Here is a 15,107-nt window from a genome sequence, read left to right on the forward strand (position 1 = left end):
ACTAAGTACTGTGGAAGAAGTCCCAGGTTATTTAAGATAGCAAACTAACCAAGCCTAGGTGACTAGACAGCATACACAGAAAGAAAGCAAAAATCTATAAGTTTAACTAAATGCAAAATGCAACAAAGAATTACTTCAATAGTCCTGTATAATAAGATAAATATTCAGAAGACTAAAATGGCACTGAGGATCACTTCCTGAAAACATCTACTTAATGCACTATTGGAATACCTAACAAGTAACACAGAAATAATGCACATCTCTAAGGCAATATGTATGTCCTCATCACTATCCTAAAAACCACAATCCAACCTTTGAAAATTTAAAAAAGAAAAAAAAAAGAAAAAAAAAAAGAAGACTCAGACAAAGGTGATGAAAATGAGACAGGACTTAACAAGAGGTGAGGCAAAAAGGCTTTCCTGAAGAATACAACAATGAAAAACACCACAGGCATCAGAACTCCTTATGACATCCATCCACTGAAAGAAAAAATAAGATGCATTTAAAACTGAAGCAAGTTCTCTGTGTCTTACTATTTACTCCAGACTAGAGGAAACCAGTCATGATTGTTTCAGAGGCAGGTTACTGTCTATGCCCTGAACCAGTGCTATGACAATTACCTGATTTGTTGTCAGAAGTAGCAATTTACTTTCATCTCAGAATTCAGTTCTGATATGGAGCAGCATCACCAAGCTGAATGACCTGGCAAGGTAAGGATCAGCTGACACTGCATGAAATGCAAGCAAAATGCTACAAAAAACATCCTCCAAGATTCATAAAGAAAATAAGTGAACAATGTAATGAATTAGTTTTCATCTCAATGCCATAATTTCTACTCTTTAGATAACCTAGTAGTGTTTATGTGTCAGTTCTGTTTTCTGCAGGAGAAACTTACTACATAAAAGCACTATTTGTTGTTCAAACAAAACCAAACCCCATCCTTACCACCTTCACATACTGCAACTCTGCTTAGCTGAACAATCATCAATTATCAGTGGACAGTGTAAAGTGCAAACCTGAGAAATATTTACTCTAAAATTACTGTAAGAAATGCTATAACTGAGATCAAACAGCTGTCTGACAAAGTGCAAGTTTTTAACTTTGCACATTATTCTCCTACCCTAATGCTACTGTTTACCATTTAGCTCAAATCACATACAAGTTTCCTAAAGCTACCAAAATATATTCTGCCGCACTTGTTTCCCTACATTTCTTCATTTGAAAGCATGAAGGAGTAGTTAACATAGTGAAGGAAAGCTTTGTGTTACTATTTCTTAGTTAATCTTCTGAAGCACATTTGCCTATCTCCTTACTTACCTTGAAGGGGAAATAGAATAAATCTGCCAGTGTTTTGCTCATCTCTCTGAATGTGCTGCATTACTTGAACTACAAGCAAGAATTAAAAAGAATCATCTAAATTTTGTTTCTAGCTTGTAACACAGATTCCCTTTTTTGCTTTCAGTACATATCTGAGCTGAGAACCATTGCTGTGATAAAATTAAAAGTGACTGCCAAGTCCCTTTGAATGGAACTATCATAAAAATAATGCTACTAAAATACAGCTTAATACTGATAAAACAAACTGGCAATTTGAGACAGCAGTTATAGTCACATGTACACACAGATAACTTTTGTGACTTTCAGTATCTGAAGAGACTAAAGAAGACCTAATTAGACCAGACACAGTTAGTTATCTAAAGTTTGCATCATAATGTGTAATTTACTTCAACCCAGTTAAAAGCCACTGGTGTTTCTCAATAAATGTCTTCAGACAGGCAAATGAAAAGAGATGGAGAACAGAACACTGCCTTCACAGCATGCATAGGAAATTTATGTTAAATACACTGAGCACAAGACAGACAAAGGACAACAAGAGAGATTACCAATTCTCTTCAAAATATAGCTAATGATTTTCTTTTCATTACCATGCAACTACTTGCTATCAAGGTCAAATAAGACAGCACTGGTCTTTTTTTCCCCCTCTTACATCTGATCTGAACAGCAATAAATGCTGAAGAACTAAAGTGTGATTTTTACTGGAAACTATTCATACATCTCATAACACAGGTGTGTTACACAGTAAGGAAAAGGCAATGCTTCGGCTTTTTTCTGAATGGGTTAAATAAAAATACAGAGTTCTTAAAATTCTATCTGAAGACTCAAGTACAAGAAGGCAGACTAGATGAAAAGCAATGAAATATGTCTGTAACTGATAGAACCAACTCAAATGTTCCTACTCAAAGCTGGTAGAAGCACTATGTCTGTAAGTGCAGGACAACTGCTGGGTGACTACAGCTGAGCAGAGCTCTAAGGAGATCACTTTCAGCAGGGAGCTCTGGTGACATGAGCTTCTGTGGCAAGAGATGCTCTAAGATAACTCTGGGAAGCTGAGTGTGGGAAGCTGCTCTGTGGCTGTGTTAGAAAAGTGCTTAATATGAGAGAATATTTGAAAGCACAGGGGCGCAGGGATTTTTTGCATAAGTCCACCAACACAGCACAGCTGCTGGGCACGTGCCATGGACACATGGACAGGCTAAGCACAGCCCACTGTCCCTAACCAGCTCCAGTTACCCAGCATGGACTGGCTGGGATGAGGGGTTTGGAGCCAAACACTGCTCTTGGGTCTGCTGCTTCCCCTCCCCATTCTCAGCAGTAAGAGCTGGCAGCCTATAGGCTGGAAACCTGATTGCTCCTTCAGCTTGCTGACAACCTGATACGTGCATTTTAAGTTGTGCAATTATGTGTACTGCAGTTTTATGTGACCAACATGTAAAATGACTTGTTGAACTAAGAAGGTAGAATCACAGTAACACTGAGGCCTGCCTACAAGTTTAGTCACCTCCCAAGCCATGGCACTTCATTTTGTTAACAGGATATCACAGCAGGGATCATAAGAGTTGCAAATGCAAAGTGAAAATGTGTTTTATGTGTTCAGTGATGTGCTGTGTACATATGAAATCTGAAACAAATTAAGAAATTTTTAAAACTTACAAGACTTTCACACTGCATTTTTGATGCCCCTGTTTCTCATTCCATGAGCTTACCCAACTGATTTAGAGCCTCTTTGCTGGAAATGGTTTTAAAAGGATGTTTTGTGTTTGGGAAATTTTAAAAGATATCACATTCTTCAGTACCACCATATGCACGTGCCCTAAAAATTGCCAGTTTGCTAAGATTAAAAAAAACCAATGACAATACTGTCACCCCACCTTGCCCTCTTCATTGACCATAAGAAAGGAATAAGACTTCGCACATTTCTCACATAACCACATAAGCATTAAGATGGATTTTTCCCTGATTTTTTTAAAGTTATCTTGGCACTTCAGTATATTCTCATATATTACTTTCATAAATCCACTTAAATCTCATAAGATTTGTAGGGCTATCCAAACAAAAGGATCAATAAAAGATAGTTACGTATTTGGATGCTTTATCTAATATTAAACCCACATTGTCTAATCCTAGGTAATATTAAAGTAGCAATGTAACAGTACAATTTGTTAACCTTTTCCCTGCTTTCTGTATGAAAACTCTTGTGTACTGCTGCAGGAATAATGGAGATAACTCTGACAACAGCAGCTTGGGACAGTAAATCTAAAATGGCCTTAACAGCCAAATATAATTTCACACAACTTTTGCATGAGTCTAGTTTAATTTGCTTTACAGGACAGTTGGCCAAACAATGACATTTATCATAAAAATATCCTCTCCATTAAGCAAATCTCATTTTTCTTTCCAAAAGAAAATTCAATGTATACTTTGAGCATTCAGTGGCTCATTTTCAAGATCAGCCCACACAGATTTTTCTTAACAAAACAAAGCAATTCAGTTAAAAAATGCAGACCAATGTAATGACATAGTCATATTGCTTTTGGCTATGTTACCTTTAAAAACCATGCCAATTTCACTATTTTTCTTTAGGTTTTATTAGAAAAAAGCAGCAGATCAACATTACAATTCAGAATCTAATCTAAATATGCACTTGACAATGAAGCACATCTGAATATGAAGTGAAAAAGGATTCCAGAAAACCTTCAGTTTTGCCAATCTTCTTCTACCCAAATCATGTATCATTTCTTCTGGCTTTCTGATGACTGAAATCAAACAAGGAACAAAAGATTTATTGCTATGAAAACAAAACTGTAGTACAGTAGTACAAGTCTTGGGCTCTAAAGCATACTGAAGTTAACTTCATTTCAAAGTTTACTTAAATCTTTTGTTTTGGCCATAAAAGTCCATAAGGTGACTGACCCATGTATAAATTGAAATGGCAGGTCTGAAAAAAAAAAACCAAGTTAGACAGCATGTTAACCTCCAGTTTTCAGACAGTAATAAAAAGATACAATTCCAACAGCCAAGAAATTAAAATCAAAAGAAATGTGGATCTGACATTCAAGAGCTTAGTTTATTCTTATGCTCATTTTGTTTGCACCCAAAATAATTTTAGACTCATCAGGAAAAAAAAAAAAAAGTATTTATGGACTATCACACAATTGAAAAAGAGAAACAATTGCCTTTTGACTTGGTTATTTTCCCCCACTGAGGTATAAAATCTACATATAAATTTGATACTTCACTATAACAAATTGTACTTTTCATAGTTCTGATTTAGTTTCATCAAACCCTGTTTACTTTTTGCTTTTAAACCACAGAATTCTTATGTCATGATACAGAATCTGGTTTCCAGCTCTCTTTCATTTATTTGTGAATCTATATTTAGTAGTCTGGTTACCACTGCTAACCAGGAAAAACAGAATTCTTGAAACTTTCTTCATTACAACAGCACTTTCAGCAGAGGTTACTGATGTGCAAGCAAACTAAAACGATATGTAGCTCTTCAGAGAGACTATTTCACTGATTATGTTTCCACTGTCCAAAGGTTCTCTAAATTATTTGCTGGAAGAAACTCTTTCAATCTTGTAAACATCAGTGGGCACAGTTTCACTGCTATGTGTGGTAGTTCCACACCCTTGCACAGGAAGGCTGGTTCACAGAGACTGAGAAGCTGCAGGAGTTCTAACAGCTGAGGAAACTGTGGATTCTGCCGAGCAGAAGTTTCTCCTGTTGCTACTTAACAGTGTAGCCAAAGTATCAGCCGAGGTAGCCCAGTCAAGGTTTGCTTTTCCCCAGGACCTCTCAGAATATTTCTGGAAGGGTGACGTTGCGCAGCAGCCACTGCTGGGAGCGGCTGCCGGTGCAGTCTCTGATGCTGGGTACCTGGCTGTCCTCTTCAGTGGCTTTGTCCAGGCACTGGTTACTGTTCACATGCAGCAGGGTCAATTTCTTGAAGACAAAATAAAAAGAAATCAGCTTCATAAAAATCACCATGCATAAGGCAACCAAAAAAATTTCTAGTTGGCATCAAAACTTTCCCATAGATAAGTAGGAACTAGACAAGACCCTGTGGTTATCGACTGCAGATCTCAATCCTAAAAACCACTTAAATATGCTATATGACATTGTAGACACTAAAAGCAGAGAAACAAAACAGTCTTAACTTGTAAATTGTGTTCTTTGTCAAGCAATATCCACCATTCTTTAAATAGGGCTACACAGCTATACAGCTGCATAAAGCTATACAGGGATCTTTGAAGAGTTAGAAATTACAGGTTATACAACTTACAAGACTACAAATTACAATACATACAACTTCAGTTCTTAGTTATAATAATAGCTTTTATCAGAATGAACACACTGAATATGTTTTCAAAAGTACTTTTTATTCCTCAGCTGGGGACACAATACTGACCTTACACTATGTTCTTTCAGCAGTTTTTGGGCTCTTTTTAAAAAGTATGTTCTTTTATGAAAAGTATGTGCAACTTCACACAAGTGTATACCTTTTGCAATACCTACTTATCTCAGTTATGCAAGCTTTGGTAAACCACTCTATCTACACCTCAGCACTATCCTTGTGGAGAAGAGATCCTCAGCAGCTGCATTTCCAGCCACTGCACTATGGGTACTCCTCAGTGCACCAACCTGTCTATGGTACCACAGGTATCACTACCCACACTTCTTCTCTCATTCAGCAGCTCAGCCAGTACACTGGAATGATTGAAAAGTCATGGCCTTATGTGCACAAGCAGCAAAGGGTAATTAAAAAATTCAAATTAAAAAACCTGAGTAGGTCAATCTCCTGCACTCATAGAGGTGCTGAAGAGTGAAGGACAGAGTTGAACAGAGGCAGAAAGGAAAAAAAAAAAACACAGGGGAAAAAAATCACTAAACTATGTAGGTAGGAGTTTTAAGTGCCCTATAACATTTTTGTGCTTTAGTAGCCAGCTTTCAGTTATGTTCTGAAGAATTTGCCTAGATTTTCTACTGGCAAAATAAAGAGAAAAAAAACACATTTAAACAAATTTAAGGCTGAGGATCAACAGAGGGGAAGTCTGTGACAATCACTGCAAGACAGATTATTGTGTTTAAGTCTCTAAAGATGCATTTTTCTTATCATTGATAAGGTAGAAACTTAATGAAAAGCACTTGCTCTTTGGTAAATCACTGTAGGTGGTAATATTATTCATATTATTTGCTTAAGTCAGGTAAACTAACTACATTAAAACTAAGAATGAATTATTCCCAAAACTAATTTAATCCTGCAAGTACTCAGCTTCCTTCAGTGTCCTATCAACAGTTGCCAGCAACGTGCAGAAATCCTAGCAGAAATCCACTGTCTTCCACATTAACTGCCATCCTAATCACAAAATCACCCTTCACACATATTTGTTTTTGGTCTAAAAGGGCTGCAGGCTTTGTTAACACCTCAGCTTCTGAAGTCGATAGCAATTGTATTCAGGCAGAAATAACCTCCATCTTGCTTTTTAATTAGTGGAATGACTTTTTAATAGCTAAATATCTGAAAATTCTATTTAAAAATCGTCATTGCAAATACTGGGAAGATTCTTCAACCACAAATTTTCTCACAACTGTCTTTTTTAATAACCCATTTTAAATTAATAACCTTGAGAACTACTTTTTTCCTAACTATCCATGAAGTCAGAGTTCTTGACTGCATTACTCAATCACTAAATCATTTCTAGAGCTTGCAAATCAAATTAATGATGAATTGATCAACTGACAATGATTTCTAGATCTGGAAGTTCAACATATGAACTTTGAAGCAAATTTGAACATTATGTAGAAGAAAGAGCATGATTTAAATAAAGGTGTTTTAAGCATCTATACCTTAGACATGAAATGATTAGAAGTGTAAAATCACCTTAATAAGTTTGCAGTGCTCATTTTTTAATTAGAGAAGTATTTCCTTTCAACTTTGTGCAAGACAAGACACCAAGTGTTAGATTTTTCACCACATAATTACTCTTAGCTGTTATTGGTCCAATAGATACCTAGAATACTTCTCCATTTTCGATATGATTCTAAGGTAGATCAAAAATATTTCTTTTCAAACAATAATTCTCCAGAGGGTCCCAAAGCACATCTAAAATGTTCTTCCAAAAGCTCCCCCAAAACTCACCAGGTATTGAAATCAACAGAGATGTCCACTGTGTGACTACACAGTGAATTGGTAACAGAGGGAACAAAATCCTGACTTTGTTTCCTGTTTTGTCTGTCCAATAGTGGTCCCACACTGGAATATGTGCACTGCAGGCTCAAGTAAAAGGCAAAGGTGCTTCATTTTACAGTTAAAACTCATTAGAAGACTTACCACTGGATCATATTCCCAAAGTTGATTTCCTTTTAGATGGTGGCACTTGAGCATTGTTACTGGGCCATTAAGTTTGGATACATCTAAACACAAATCATCTGTCCGAATTTCTTTGTTGGCAGTATATGAGAAAACCTACACAAGAAAAGAAGGAGAGGAACTGAAAAAGAACTGCTTCAACCAAAAGATTCCTGGAGTGAGGGGTAAGAGGAACATTACTTCATTAAACCCATTATTTTTTTTATTTTGCTTTCTTTTCCCTTCATAATAGCGAGGCATGGGAAGATTTTCTTTTTTTTTTTTCTTTTTTTTTTTTTGGGGGGGGGGGGGGTGGGGGAAACAAATATAAACACAATCACAAGCTGTTCAGTAAAAACAGACTTTTTCTGAATTTAAGATTGCCTGCTATGAAGGAACAGGAGAATCCTCAAACATAGGTAATCTCTGTTTATGTGAAAACAATTCATCAAGAATCATTAAGAAAGTAGAACAAAAAAACAGATGAAAATTAAATCCCACAACTGACAATCAGAAAAAGATACATTAAAAATATATTTCAGGCATAGGCATGTTTGTTTTTGTTTTTCTTAAGTAATGATGCCAATCAGGAGTTCTAACCAGAATGCATTTCTAAAGAACCTACAGGAGGTGAAGTCTAGCTCCTAGCAGTATTTTTCTCCCATTTTGTTTTTAACTTGAAAGTTGATCTAAAATGTATTGCAATCAGGCCTGAAAAACATACAAGCAGAAATCACCACCAAATCTTCTCCTGCATTTCCCTCTCACAGGCACTTTGTTTAATGAGGGTTTCTTAAGTATATTTTGAAGATAACTACTGAAAACATCCAAGAATTGTCTCAATGAGCAGCAGTGTCTCAAATAACACATTAAGAAAATTCCTTTTTAAAAATTGTCACCTGATTGCCACCCATTCCATGGCAGTTAAAGATTCCAACTTTCTCATTTTCTTTTCTTGCCATGTTATCCAGACATTGGTTAGTCTCCACATTTCTTATCTAAGAGGGAAAAAGAACACATCACCAAAGATAGATATTTTTAGAAGAGAATCAGGTCCATATCAAACCGCTGTTGCACCAGGTCTCTTTACACATCACAGGTTATGTGAAATAAGTGACCCATATTAGCAGTGAGGCATCACTGTCCAAGACTCAAGCTCTCAAGCAAATGTTCAAGCTACCAGGTTACAGAACCATGATTGTTTCTTTGCTTTTTTGGGGGGATCCTTCCACCTTGAGGGCAACTTTTAACTCAAAGACTCAGCTACGACAGAATGGACATAATTGAGTCTGCAGCTTAAAACCTTCCAAAGTATTAATTACTATATCACAATACAGTAAGCAGGTATGAATATCCAGTCTCTTGACAGTCATGAAGAAGCATACTCTGCTATAAGTGTTTCTTTTAAAATCAACAGTACAAAATCACTCTACATGACTGTAGACGAGAGGGTGCCTACTTATTTAGGACAGTATCATCTGCACTATTTCTGCAGTTAAAAAGGTTAAAGAAAAAAGAGAAATGTCCATCAAGGCTTAGAGGTCACTAGAATTTGCTGGTCACTGGTGAGGGTTCTGGGGGTGAAGTCCAGAACAGTATTCAGGCAAAGACCTTGCTTGACCTGGTATAGCTCTCAAAGCAAATCTTCACTCGTACTCTGTGTCGAGAACGCTCTACAGAAAGTCATGCACAACTACATTGCTGAAGGAATATTTCTAAAGCCATTTATATGACATTTTGTACTGTAGTAGAAAAAAAGGAAAACATTCAAATTATGGTACTGTATACCAAAGTTCAGTTGTCTACCCCACTGAGAAGCCAGAAGTCATTCTACATGTGACAGAAACAAAAGTACAAGACACTTGAACTTTGCTGGAGACAATTTGCTTGCACTACTCAGTTCCAAACACAACTTACTGCACAATGTACTTTACATAGGAAAGAAGAATACAGCTGATAAAACCTTACCTCTCCCAGAGAAAAGTAATGGCGTGGAATTTGGGAATCAGGATAAACATTCTCCAGGTACCAGGAGAAAGGCTTGCACTGGAGCTTGCGCCTTAGCCCAAGTCGTGATGATATGTCCCCATAATCAACTTTAGTGACTCCTGAATAAAAAGGAAAGTTGTATTCAATGGCTGCCAATAAATAACATTTAATTCCACTTCATAAGAAAATCCAGCAATATAATTTATTACTTCCATGAAAGGCTTTCTCTTTAAAAAGTCACCTCTATACAATATATGCTAAATATAGAATTATGTTGTTTATTCTCAGAGAGAACATGTCTGTTGTGACTTTTTTTCCACAGCAGGCAGAATCACTGCACCTGGGCTGTGCATAACAATTCCTTACCTGCAGTTTGTGGATCAATTTGAATGTAGTTTCTCACTAAGCTAACAGATGAGAAAGGCTGAAACCTTTTCAGTCACTGATGCCATTCTATCCCCAGTGGTAACTGGAGTGCCTATCTATGCAGCATAACACAGCAGTCTCCTTCCGTGGAGCAAGCAGAATTCCAATTTAATTTATTTCTGTAAGCCAGGTACCACCTGCTGGACTCTTCATCATCTATCTAACTGCACAAAGAAGCAGGCAGAAAGCAGCCTTCATACAGAGCACTAAACCTTAAATAATTCAGCATTTGTTCAATATAACCATAGCATTCACAGGAAGTTCACCATTATGGCTGTTATCATTTTTTCGTGGTAGTTTGCTTGCCTTTTTATTCCTTTCCTCCTCATTTATCAAAGTACTCCTCCTTCCTTTATCTTCCCACTCCTTTATGGTTGCTTTAATTCCTTCTGAAAATTAATCTGTGTGAGTCCCATCTGCAGATGGGTTGAGGATGGTGTGCATGAACAGTAGATATTATTGCTTCACCCAAATTCAGCACTATTGTAATTAATATTCCAATAATAATAATACTAGTAGGATAATTTCTACTTTTCAAGCATCATGTCTTTTTTCTGTTTTCCATACCACACTCTGTATCACACAGGTCAAATGCAGTACACTACCAAAAAACCCAAATTAAAAATAAAAAAAAAAAAAAATAAAAATCAAAACATGGCCCCAGCAATTTAAATTCCCCTAACAGACTAAAAATATGGCTCAGCTGGCCACCAAGCTACAGATCTCCAGCTGCACACATATTTCAGAAATCTCTCCATCTGGAGGACTGCAAGTTACTTCTAAAATTCTTGACCTTGTAAAGGTTTGAGACATTTCTGAGCTGGCATATTGTGTCATTAAATGGACTTGCCAGCAGATGGTGTCTTTCTACTCAATTGAGACAGATAATTGGCTCAAACTTTAGCTAACTGTCTGTAAATGCCAATGAAAAACACAATTTCAATATTCTAGAAAGAAAAAAAATGTTAGCCAGGGTTTTAGGCTTTTTTTTTGCCTTTTTTTTTTTTAATTAAAGACTTTATTTTAATAAGTATATTGGAAAGCTATACTGGTTAAGGGAATGAAAGCCAAGGAAATCTTGTTTGTACAGAATCCCAGAAAACTTCTGTCTCGGCTTTCAAGTCACAAAAGAAATCCCAAAACCAAGAAATACAAAGAAATTTAAAAAAACCAAAAAACAAAAAACAAAACAAAAAACCCCCCAAAAAAACAAAAAATCTAACAACAAAACAACACAGCCACAGAATGCTGCTCTATCTTCATGAAAGCAAATATTTTATTTGCTCTACAGGAAGAGCAGCACTCTCTCAAAAGCTAATGCAAGAACAGAAAAGCTACAACCACAGCTAAGTACTGGATTCTTCATTTTTCAGTGATGAGAAAGCAGCTGATGGATGAAACAGTTATCATGCCACTCTTGCAGCAACCTTACAACACTCAAAACATACTCAGGTTGCTACACTGATCTCCCAAAAACACCATTGTTAAGGCTTGGTCACATCACTGAATGGCAATAAGAATTAAATTCACATCCATAAATAATTAAATGTAAAGTGAGACTTAATAGCATACAAGCAAGTTATTTCCTAAAGAAGCTTTAAATGTCACCACACACACACACAAAAAAGTGGCAGCTGATTTTTCTCTGTTATGTTGTATTCCATTAAGCCATTTTTATTCAGAAAAGTTTTTAAAAATCCTCTCTGAAGTCAGGTCTGCACCAAACCATACACAAAGACTACAGTCAGCAGCAGGTTAGCAGATGGACCAAAGAGCAGAAGAGGTAGAGTTGCCTTAGGGGTGTCCTCTAGTGAGGCTGAATTGTTCTGTTTCCAAGATTTCTGGTACCTTATTGATATTACTCTAAATCAGCTTGAGTATTTCTACCCAGTGCAGTGCCAGTTACTTATGGGGAATTTCTCTTGGGGAAAAAAAGAATGGAAGAAAACAAGGAAAACTGCAGCAAAGTATCAAACACACCAAAAATTAAGTACGGATTTAAATCATTATTTTTTCCATAGACCAGTAACATTTATATGCATACCTACAACTGTGACATATAAGCTTCTAGGGGTTTTGGACATATTTTTAAAGGGTCAGCTAAAAAAACAAAACAAAAACCAAACTGCAAAACATTATTTTAGATCAGATTTCCTCTGAGACAATAATGCTAGATTCCAAAGATACGTGCATCCTGAAGAAGACAGTCATGTCCACTTGTTTTTTCAAATCTTTGGTCCATTAAAAAAATATTAGGAAAGAATCATATAACCACAGAATGGTTTGGGTTCTAAGAGACTTCAGGATCGTCTTATTCTAACCCCTCTGCCAAGGAGAGGGATACCTTTCTCTATACCAGCCTGCTCAAAGATACATCTAGCCTGACCTTGAACATTCTCAGGGATGGGGCGTCCACATCACACAAATCAGAAATGGCATTTAAGAAACCTTGCTACTGTTCCCTTTATTTGACCAGAACTATATTATTCCTCAACCTCTCTGCCCCCAACATTTAAAAATTTGGGCTTCCCTGATGATTCTGTCACTCAGCTTGCTGTTAGCTGTGGGAAAATCACATGCTTTTTTTCTCCCACACATATAAGACATCCTCAAAATATAAATATTGGTAATGGAAAAAATATCTACTTAAAATCACAGCCACACCTGCATCAGCCATGTTGCAACAGTTCTGCCATCCACAAAATTTCAGGAGCTGAAGATTTCCTTGCCCAAGTTTAATGTGTGACAATATATTTATGTTAAACTGCTTTGAATAAAAAATAGCATGCTGTTGATTATAAATTGCTCAGTCATTTTCAAAACCAGAGTATGAAAACTATTTCATCTAAATCTAGTCTCCTGATAAAAATAATGTAAGTTGTTTTTACTTAGTATTATGAAACTCTATAAGCAATAATAATTTAAGACCAATTTGAATAGCTACATTCTTTGCATTCCCAATTAATGCTAATAGGGACTACCAGCTGAACACAAAACCACGTGGAAACATTTAGTAGGTACTTTGAACATAGGCTTAGCTACACTGCCAGATGTGAACCCAGTCCCTCCTCTGTCCTCCCTATCAACAATAAATAATGTTTTCCATTTCCAGTCTCTACACACTGAACCTTGACCTACTGCCCCTGGCTAGGGTAGGGGCATGCAGTGATTAGAGATGGGGCCCATGGATCCAGTTTTCAGGACAACATGCCCCTGTCTCTGTCTAGATGACTCCTGCCTAGGTAATTCCACTGTGCTGTCTTTTCAGGCTTTCTGCCTGCCCACTTAGTCCCAGGACAATGCATCTTCTGGGTATATCCCAAAACATATCTCAGAATACACCCTTTGGGGCAAAGCTGGCCAGCCTAATGCTTTGCAGCTGCTGCTGCCAAAGGGGCAGCTTTCCCTTGCTCACTTTCAGATTCCTACTGCACCTCCTGTGCTGACACAAACTCTAACTTAACCCCAGGAGAAACAGCCATGACAAATCCAGCTGCATAGAAGCAGCTGCTGCAGATGAAGAATCAGTGAGGGGAGGTGAAGCCCTATTATCTGCCATACCAGCATACCTGCCATGAAAAGCAAGGCAAGCTGAGAGACAGGTATCACCACCTCATGGACCCTCCTCTATTTGGACAATACAGTCCTAATCTTTTAGCCTGGAAAAAGTCATGAATGACCAGCATTAGAAAAAAAAGAAGTGGCAGACTCCACAGAAAGAACAATTGGAACCAGGAAACAGATTATTCACATGCTGGATTTGCTTTCTGAAAGCCAAAGAGAAATGGGACCCTGGTGTAACTCATGACTGCAAGGAAAGCTACCAGCTAATGAGAAATGCCTGCAGCCAGTGCCTGTACTGCTGGGGAGAAGAGCTGCTGCCTGCAGAGAGACAGGCTTCATTCTGGCTGGGCAGCAGCTGCAACAAGTTCCTGCCTAAGCTCCATCTGTACCTAGCCACTCCTGAGCAGAGGGATGGATTCTAAAATGCACACAAGCAGTTTCTGCTGGGCTGTACTTATAAAAGAAGGAAAGGATTACAGGCTTACTTTTCAAGAGGGCAGCTTTCCATTTAACTACATTACATCAATAGTAAAAAGTCTCTTGAGTTCCTATCATTCAAGCAGCAAGACTTTTTTTTCCCAGACAACACAGATTACATGAAGTGGGGAAGCTACCCGAGAATCTTACATTTGCTTTCCTGGATGAATCCCTCTGTGAACACTATCTTAGGGGAACAGGAAAGAAAATATAAAGGAGGAAACAAGAGTGTCTTGTTAGCTAGGCTCAGTGACATTTGTCAGTATATTATCTCCTTCAAAGTCCAATTTTTTGCATCCTTATCAACTAATGAGAAAAATCCTGGGTGCACAGAGGATTGCTTGTTTTCCTCATTCATCTGCACCCAAGTCTTGCAAACCAGCATCAGCCTAAGAATCTTCACCTCACTCCTTGGAAGGACTTGTGACACTGTCACAGTAATACTGAAAGTACACATTTGTACTAACAAACAGTTTTACAGGCTGCACACTGTGTTCTCCCTGAGGATTACTGCACCAGCATTCTGTGAGAATTATACATTTAAATTTTTATATTAGAAGCATACCTGGAAAAGCTAAGTGAGCCAAGCTAGCATATATTCACTGAGTTCCTAAACAATCAATGCTCACAAGAGACTTACTGAAACCTGTACTTATGCTATTTGCTGTCAATAGTTAAAATCAGAGTCTGCAACACTCAGCTAAGATTGGAGACACCAGAATGACAAGAATAAGTTTGTGAGCTTCCCAAAATAGTAATCCTTGTTAGTTAATATCTACTGGCTCTCACAACTTACATGGATTTGGGAGGGTGAGAGGTATGAGTGGCTCTGAGTAGATTTATGTGTTCATTCTCTGAACAACAGGTTTCCATTAGAGCTAAAGAAGAGGACATTCTCCTCACAGCCCCAGGCAACAAATCAATTTCAGAATAACCCAGCTTATTCAGATACAATATTATC

The 15,107-nt window shown here is 37.4% G+C and overlaps 1 protein-coding gene across 1 annotated transcript in view; it reads right to left on the bottom strand.

The window, feature by feature from the left end:
• Nucleotides 1-3,902: 3,902 nt before the first annotated feature.
• Nucleotides 3,903-15,107, bottom strand: part of GALNT1 (polypeptide N-acetylgalactosaminyltransferase 1) — an 83,630-nt gene continuing 72,425 nt past the window's right edge. The window contains exons 10-13 of the mRNA XM_079300269.1: nt 9,659-9,798; nt 8,590-8,688; nt 7,673-7,807; nt 3,903-5,283 (exon numbers count right to left, since the gene is read on the bottom strand). Of these exons, the coding sequence (XP_079156395.1) occupies nt 5,137-5,283; nt 7,673-7,807; nt 8,590-8,688; nt 9,659-9,798 (521 nt within the window). The 3' untranslated portion in view covers nt 3,903-5,136. The remainder of the gene's footprint in view (nt 5,284-7,672; nt 7,808-8,589; nt 8,689-9,658; nt 9,799-15,107) is intronic.

The sequence above is a fragment of the Erithacus rubecula genome, assembly GCF_903797595.1.
Source record: "Erithacus rubecula genome assembly, chromosome: 3".
NCBI lineage: Eukaryota > Metazoa > Chordata > Aves > Passeriformes > Muscicapidae > Erithacus > Erithacus rubecula.